At 40.0% G+C, this 8,848-nt stretch overlaps 1 protein-coding gene across 1 annotated transcript; it reads left to right on the top strand.

Annotated features, from left to right (window-relative positions):
* The first annotated feature begins 899 nt into the window (after positions 1–899).
* LOC139394242 (zinc finger protein 135-like) lies at positions 900–8,089 on the top strand. The gene is made up of 2 exons (XM_071142267.1): positions 900–1,236; positions 6,996–8,089. Exons 1-2 carry the CDS (start codon positions 900–902, stop codon positions 8,087–8,089), a joined length of 1,431 nt encoding a protein of 476 aa, XP_070998368.1.
* The last annotated feature ends 759 nt before the right edge of the window (positions 8,090–8,848 follow it).

The raw sequence follows: 8,848 nt of genomic DNA, 5'->3' as shown, positions 1-8,848 counted from the left end.
GTATTCAGAAAGTATTCAGACCCCTTGACTTTTTCCCAGATTTTGTTACATCACAGCTAACATTGATTTAATCATTTTTTTCCCTCATCAATCTATACACACATACCCTATAAGGACATCACAATACCCCGTAATGACACCACAATACCCCATAATGACATCACAATACCCCATAATGATACCACAATACCCCATAATGACAAAGCAAAAACAGGTTTTTATATAAAAATAAATAAATCCAATATCACATTTACAAAGTATACAGACCTTTACTCAGTACTTTGTTGAAGCAACTTTGGCAGCGATTACAGCCTTGAGTCTTCATGGGTATGAGGCTTCAAGCTTGGCACACCTGTATTTGGTGAGTTTCTCCAATTCTCTGCAGATCCCATTCTTCTCTGAAGAGTGGCTGGGCCACTCAAGGGCATTCAGAGACTTGTCCCGATTTCCCCTCGAAATTTCCCCTCGGCTTTATCAAGGGTGTCAATAACTGTAGGTGTTTATTTTGATCATATCTATTTATTATATCTGAACTAATCAATCAACACTTGTTGCTCTTTGTATGTGTTGATATAATAGTCATATGCGTTTCCTCCCTCCAGACAGCAGATGGCGATATGTGTCTTTCAGGCCACGCTGCTACTGTGACGTATAATCTAGTGGACGGAAAGCTTCTTCAACAACTGCAGCCACCTCGGTAGCTCGCTAGACAACAAAGTCGGAACATTCGAGTTCTTTAGACAATTTCCTGGTTTAATTTGCAACTATGTTTTAAACATACTTCTGTGTGAAATAACTAGTTATCCCATTTAATGTCGTATTGACGTTGTTGCTGTTAGCTGTCTGGTTAAGTTAACACTAGTCCAGTCGCTAATGCTAATGAGCTAACATCCCCGACCATGAGTTTACTAAGCTACACTGAGAATTGCTTGACGGAGAAAGGAAATCTCATGGGAGAGGAGACTGTTACCGTCAAGAAAGAAGTAGAAGGTGAGGCTGTTACAGTGAAAGAAGAAGGGGAAGAGGCTTTCAGCGTGAAAGAGGAGGAGGATGTTACAGTGAAGGAAGAGGAAGATACAGTTTTTGTAATGAAGGAGGAGGATGGGGAGATGACTGTCACAGTGAAAGAGGAGGAAGACGTTTTTGGAGTGAAGGAGGAAGAGGGGGAGATTACTGTCACATTGGAGGAGGACGAAGAAGAGAAGACTGGAGAACTGATTAACACCAGTAAAAACAGTGAGTACTATCTTATAAAACAGGGACATTGATCTGATTAACACCAGTAAAAACAGTGAGTACTATCTTATAAAACAGGGACATTGATCTGATTAACACCAGTAAATACAGTGAGTACTATCTTATAAAACAGGGGCATTGATCTGATTAACACTAGTAATTACAGTGAGTACTATCTTATAAAACAGGGGCATTGATCTGATTAACACCAGTGAGTACTATCTTATAAAACAGGGGCATTGATCTGATTAACACCAGTAATTACAGTGAGTACTATCTTATAAAACAAGGGCATTGATCTGATTAACACTAGTAAATACAGTGAGTACTATCTTATAAAACAGGGGCATTGATCTGATTAACACCAGTAATTACAGTGAGTACTATCTTATAAAACAGGGGCATTGATCTGATTAACACCAGTAATTACAGTGAGTACTATCTTATAAAACAAGGGCATTGATCTGATTAACACTAGTAAATACAGTGAGTACTATCTTATAAAACAGGGGCATTGATCTGATTAACACCAGTAATTACAGTGAGTACTATCTTATAAAACAGGGGCATTGATCTGATTAACACCAGTAATTACAGTGAGTACTATCTTATAAAACAAGGGCATTGATCTGATTAACACTAGTAAATACAGTGAGTACTATCTTATAAAACAGGGGCATTGATCTGATTAACACCAGTAATTACAGTGAGTACTATCTTATAAAACAGGGGCATTGATCTGATTAACACTAGTAAATACAGTGAGTACTATCTTATAAAACCGGGGCATTGATCTGATTAACACCAGTGAGTACTATCTTATAAAACATTGATCTGATTAACACCAGTGAGTACTATCTTATAAAACATTGATCTGATTAACACCAGTAAATACAGTGAGTACTATCTTATAAAACCGGGGCATTGATCTGATTAACACCAGTGAGTACTATCTTATAAAACATTGATCTGATTAACACCAGTAAATACAGTGAGTACTATCTTATAAAACATTGATCTGATTAACACCAGTAAATACAGTGAGTACTATCTTATAAAACATTGATCTGATTAACACCAGTAAGGACAAACTCTGCAGTTAGTGAAATAATGTGTGGTTTTAAAAGACAATTCTACACTTGAATATGTTGTTCTGTAGGTATTGTTATACGTCCTCCAGTGATTTTTTGTTGTTGTAACGTTTCCTGTTGAAAAGCTTTATATAAACGTAAATACAGTAAATGACAAACACAAATAAAACACTTACCTGGACCACCTGTTGAGATGTGTCATGACTTACCTGGACCACCTGTTGAGATGTGTCATGACTTACCTGGACCACCTGTTGAGATGTGTCATGACTTACCTGGACCACCTGTTGAGATGTCATGACTTACCTGGACCACCTGTTGAGATGTCATGACTTACCTGGACCACCTGTTGAGATGTCATGACTTACCTGGACCACCTGTTGAGATGTCATGACTTACCTGGACCACCTGTTGAGATGTCATGACTTACCTGGACCACCTGTTGAGATGTCATGACTTACCTGGACCACCTGTTGAGATGTCACGACTTACCTGGACCACCTGTTGAGATGTGCCATGACTTACCTGGACCACCTGTTGAGATGTCATGACTTACCTGGACCACCTGTTGAGATGTGCCATGACTTACCTGGACCACCTGTTGAGATGTCATGACTTACCTGGACCACCTGTTGAGATGTCATGACTTACCTGGACCACCTGTTGAGATGTCATGACTTACCTGGACCACCTGTTGAGATGTCATGACTTACCTGGACCACCTGTTGAGATGTGTCATGACTTACCTGGACCACCTGTTGAGATGTGATGACTTACCTGGACCACCTGTTGAGATGTGATGACTTACCTGGACCACCTGTTGAGATGTCATGACTTACCTGGACCACCTGTTGAGATGTGTCATGTCATGACTTACCTGGACCACCTGTTGAGATGTGTCATGACTTACCTGGACCACCTGTTGAGATGTGATGACTTACCTGGACCACCTGTTGAGATGTGATGACTTACCTGGACCACCTGTTGAGATGTGCCATGACTTACCTGGACCACCTGTTGAGATGTGCCATGACTTACCTGGACCACCTGTTGAGATATGTCATGTCATGACTTACCTGGACCACCTGTTGAGATGTGTCATGTCATGACTTACCTGGACCACCTGTTGAGATATGTCATGACTTACCTGGACACCTGTTGAGATGTGTCATGTCACGACTTACCTGGACCACCTGTTGAGATATGTCATGACTTACCTGGACCACCTGTTGAGATGTGTCATGACTTACCTGGACCACCTGTTGATTTCATGACTTACCTGGACCACCTGTTGAGATGTCATGTCATGACTTACCTGGACCACCTGTTGAGATGTGTCATGACTTACCTGGACCACCTGTTGAGATGTGTCATGTCATGACTTACCTGGACCACTTGTTGAGATGTGTCATGACTTACCTGGACCACCTGTTGAGATGTGTCATGACTTACCTGGACCACCTGTTGAGATGTGCCATGACTTACCTGGACTACCTGTTGAGATGTGTCATGACTTACCTGGACCACCTGTTGAGATGTGTCATGACTTACCTGGACCACCTGTTGAGATGTGCCATGACTTACCTGGACCACCTGTTGAGATGTGTCATGACTTACCTGGACCACCTGTTGAGATGTGTCACGACTTACCTGGACCACCTGTTGAGATGTGTCACGACTTACCTGGACCACCTGTTGAGATGTGTCATGACTTACCTGGACCACCTGTTGAGATGTGTCATGTCATGACTTACCTGGACCACCTGTTGAGATGTGTAATGACTTACCTGGACCACCTGTTGAGATGTGGCATGACATGACTTACCTGGACCACCTGTTGAGATGTGGCATGACATGACTTACCTGGACCACCTGTTGAGATGTGTCATGACATGACTTACCTGGACCACCTGTTGAGATGTCATGACTTACCTGGACCACCTGTTGAGATGTCATGACTTACCTGGACCACCTGTTGAGATGTGTCACGACTTACCTGGACCACCTGTTGAGATGTGTAATGACTTACCTGGACCACCTGTTGAGATGTGGCATGACATGACTTACCTGGACCACCTGTTGAGATGTGTCATGACATGACTTAGCTGGACCACCTGTTGAGATGTGCCTTGTGGTCAGTAAATCAGGTGTTAAAGGAGACTACCGCTATAAAGCTTCCATGAGTTTGATCCACCAACAAAATGTTAATGGATTAAATGATTCCCAATATATATATTCACAATATTTTTAAGGGCGATTCCATGTAAAAGTCCAACTGAGCACGTGCACATATAAAGTTAGTCATTTTCAAATGAAACCACATGCATCGTTATCCTTAAGATCTATATGTTGGAGTTCAGGCATGTTTAAATAGGACATTGCATAATCTTATATTTGTCTAAATTAAACTGGTTAACTTTTTTATATACAGTACCTGCCAAAAGTTTGGACACACCTGTTAATTGAAATGCATTCCAGGTGACTACCTCATGAAGCTGGTTGAGAGAATGCCAAGTGTGCAATGCTGTCAAAGGGGTGGCTATATGCAGAATCTCAAATATAAAATATTTTTTGATTTGTTTAACACTTGTTTGGGTTACTACATGATTCCATATGTGTTATTTCATAGTTTTGATGTCTTCACTATTTTTCTACAATGTAGAAAATAGTACAAATAAAGAAAAACCTTTAATGAGGAGGTGTTCTAAAACGGTTGACCGGTAGTGTATTTACAAAAAATATATAAATTCAAAGAAAGAAGGTCACCCATTGGTAGATGGGTTTAACATACAAGAAGCAGACATTTAATATCCCTTTGAGCTTGAGGTGGAGTTATTAACTGTAGATCAGGACTGGACGATATGGTCAATGTTCTATCATGGTATTTTAAAATAAATTGGGTTTAACAACAACAAGAAGCAGACATTTAATATCCCTTTTGAGCTTGAGGTGGAGTTATTAATTACACTTTAGATCAGGACTGGACGATATGGTCAATGTTCTATCATGGTATTTTAAAATAAATTGGGTTTAACAACAACAAGAAGCAGACATTTAATATCCCTTTTGAGCTTGAGGTGGAGTTATTAATTACACTTTAGATCAGGACTGGACGATATGGTCAATGTTCTATCATGGAATTTTAAAAGAAATTGGGTTTAACAACAACAAGAAGCAGACATTTAATATCCCTTTTGAGCTTGAGGTGAAGTTATTAACTATTTGACTGTATTGAAATGTTTTTTTAATAATAAAAGTTTTAAATTTGCTTTATGAGTAGTGAGTGAATTTAGGGTGGCAGCACATATATTCCAAGTGATTTCAATGAGTTTTTCTCCATTCTGATTGGTTTATACTGTTCAATTCAACTTCAACCCCCCCCCCCCCCCCCCCAAACAGTCATCATGTTAAACAATTCCTGCATTTGAGATAATTTCCACACCGCCACGTAGGGCTGCTCGATATGGGCAAGAAATCTGGGCCTTATTTTTACCAAATCTTGCAATTTGACTTGCAATTTAGAGCAAAACACTTGGGTTAACTGTTGGAATCATGGGACTAGAATGTCTATTCTAATTATACAGTTAGAATATAATAGTGGGCACTTTGAATACGTTGACATAACAACAAATGAAAATGCCAGGGAGGTTGTGACAGGGTAGGAACTAATGTGTTGATAGGTGTTTCCTAGGGGGACCCTATAATCTTTGGCAACATTGAATGTTTTCTCTTAGCTTCTTCATGTAGCTTCTTCTTGCTTTGCGTTGTACCTCTTTTAATTTAGAAGACACTGTTGCACAAACCACATGCTGATTTAGGTCTACACCATCACTGGTGTTATCAGGCTGTATAGCTAATTATAATAACTTCCGTATCATTTGCACTCACTGTATATAGACTTTTTGTTTTCTTTTGTTTTACTGTATTATTGACTGTATGTTTGTTTATTCCATGTGTAACTCTGTGTTGTTGTTTGTGGTCTCACTGCTTTGCTTTATCTTGGCCAGGTCACAGTTGTAAATGAGAACTTGTTACCTAAGTTAAGCCTACCTGGTTAAATAAAGGTGAAATAAATAACATTACGCTTGCTCTTACTCAGTACATTTATTAGCTAAGTTAGCGATTAGCATTTAGCGGCTAACAAGATTGAGGAACAACTTGCTAATTAAAGACAAAACTAGCTGTTTGCAGATGCAAGAAACACAAGCTAATAGTGTAATTAATAAATAGCCTGGCTGGGCTGTGGGACAGTGGAGATTAGTTTATAAATTGCCTGGCAGGGCAGTGGGACAGTGGAGATTAGTTTATAAATTGCCTGGCTGGACAGTGGAGATTAGTTTATAAATTGCCTGGCTGGACAGTGGAGGTTAGTTTATAAATTGCCTGGCTGGGCTGTGGGACAGTGGAGATTAGTTTATAAATTGCCTGGCTTGGCCTTGGGACAGTGGTTGTATAGGGATAATTCAAATATAATTGTTAACAGGCATTACCCAGGGATCATCATGAATAACTAACGGCTATTAACCAATCAGTATTCACGATCCAAATGTACTGTTTTATAATGAGGGATCTAGTCTCTAGATTAAACCTCATAGGAAGACAGTTTTTATCATGAGGAGATTTCATTCATGTCTCTCAGTTTAACCAAATACTCTTTGTTTTTGGCAGGAAAGAGACCAGCCTCTCACTCTGACAGACGGAAGAGTCCTTCAGGGGAACCAGACCCAGAGACTCCCAAACCAGCGAGACGACATCACTGCTCCCTGTGTAATATGAGTTTTAAGTGGTCATGGAAGCTGAAAGAGCATAAAAGGACACACATAGGAGAAAAGCCATTCCAATGCTCCCAGTGTGGAAAGAGTTTTACTTTGTTAGGGAGCCTGAACAAACATAAGAGAATACACACAGGAGAAAAGCCTTATCATTGCTCCCAATGTGGAAATAATTTTATGTGGTTAGGGAGCCTGAACAAACATAAGCGAATACACTCGGGAGAGAAGCCTTTCCCCTGTTCCCATTGTGGAAAGAATTTTAGGTTGTTAGATACCCTGAAGGAGCACGAGAGGACACACACAGGGGAAAAACCTTACCATTGCTCCCAGTGTGGAAATAGTTTTTCCCAGTTAGGGAACCTAAACAAACACAAAAAAATACACTCTGGAGAGAAACCGTACTCCTGTTCCCATTGTGGAAAGAATTTTAGGTTGTTAGATAATCTGAAAGAGCATGATAGAACACACACAGGGGAGAAACCTTACCAATGCTCCCAGTGTGGAAAGGATTTTACCCAGTTAGGAAACCTAAAAAAGCATGAGATAATCCACTCTAGAGATAAGCCTTACCACTGCGCCCATTGTGAAAAGAGATTTACCCAGTTAGGGAGCCTGAACAAACATAAGAGAATACACTCTGGAGAGAAGCCTTACCCTTGTTCCCATTGTGGAAAGAATTTTAGGTTGTTAGATAATCTGAAGGAGCACGAGAGGACACACACAGGGGAGAAACCTTACCATTGCGCCCAGTGTGGAAAGGATTTTACCAAGTTAGGGAACCTAAAAGAGCATGAGAGGACACACACAGGGGAGAAGCCTTATCACTGCTCCCATTGTGGAAAGAGTTTTATCCAGCTAGGGAACCTGAATAAACATAAGAGAATACACTCTGGAGAGAAGCCTTACCCCTGTTCCCAGTGTGGAAATAGTTTTACCCAGTTGGGGAACTTAAACAAACATAAGAGAATACACTCTGCAGAGAAGCCTTAACATTGTTCCAAGTTAGGGAACCTGAAAAGGCATGAGAACATAAACACAGTTTGGATAGAGTTTTAGTTCGGGAACCTAATTGTGGAAAGACATTTTCCCGGACAGAGAATCTGAAATCACATGAGAGCATAGACAAGACTAGTGTTCTGACTTATGTTTTTGACTGTTGTTTTTGATGCCACATTAAATCATGTTGTTTATATCAAATCTTCCCCCCCCAAAATATTCCTACTTTAGTTTTTTCCTCTTGAGACATGATTACAATTACAATAAAGTTACAATTTAAAATCTGTATTTGATTTTGATTTTGGATTGATTGAATAGAAATATGAACCCTCAGATGTTAATGATATGATTTGGAAAGTTGTCAAATGTAATTATTAAATGGAGGAATATAAAACGTATCTGTAAGCCACCATTTTCCATTTTAAAACAGGTTCTCTGGCAGAAAATGCGTATCAGCTAATTACAATCAGGGATTTACTAGTAGGCTAAATTGAAGCGGTTCTCATCAGATAACATGGCACACGTTACAGCCCTATGCTTGTGTTGGTTGCAGGAGCAGTATGCTGCTGTTTCCGGCTTGTGTTGGTTACAGGAGCAGTTCTCATCAGATAACATGGCACACGTTACAGCCCTATGCTTGTGTTGGTTGCAGGAGCAGTACGCTGCTGTTTCCTGCTCGGCAAAGATCTCAGAAAAAGTACAAATGTGAGCCCACAACCCAAATGTATCACATAAGAAGTAGATGGCGTATCT

Source organism: Oncorhynchus clarkii, unplaced genomic scaffold (genome assembly GCF_045791955.1).
Source record: "Oncorhynchus clarkii lewisi isolate Uvic-CL-2024 unplaced genomic scaffold, UVic_Ocla_1.0 unplaced_contig_358_pilon_pilon, whole genome shotgun sequence".
Classification (NCBI taxonomy): domain Eukaryota; kingdom Metazoa; phylum Chordata; class Actinopteri; order Salmoniformes; family Salmonidae; genus Oncorhynchus; species Oncorhynchus clarkii.
The sequence above is the reverse complement of the archived record's forward strand: the minus strand, read 5'-3'. Positions and strand labels throughout refer to the sequence as shown.

Coding starts and splice junctions, on each gene's coding strand:
- LOC139394242 (XM_071142267.1), top strand. CDS start 900: ATGAGTTTACTAAGCTACACTGAGAATTGCTTGACGGAGAAAGGAAAT. Junction 1,237..6,995: donor GATTAACACCAGTAAAAACA/GTGAGTACTATC, acceptor TGTTTTTGGCAG/GAAAGAGACCAGCCTCTCAC.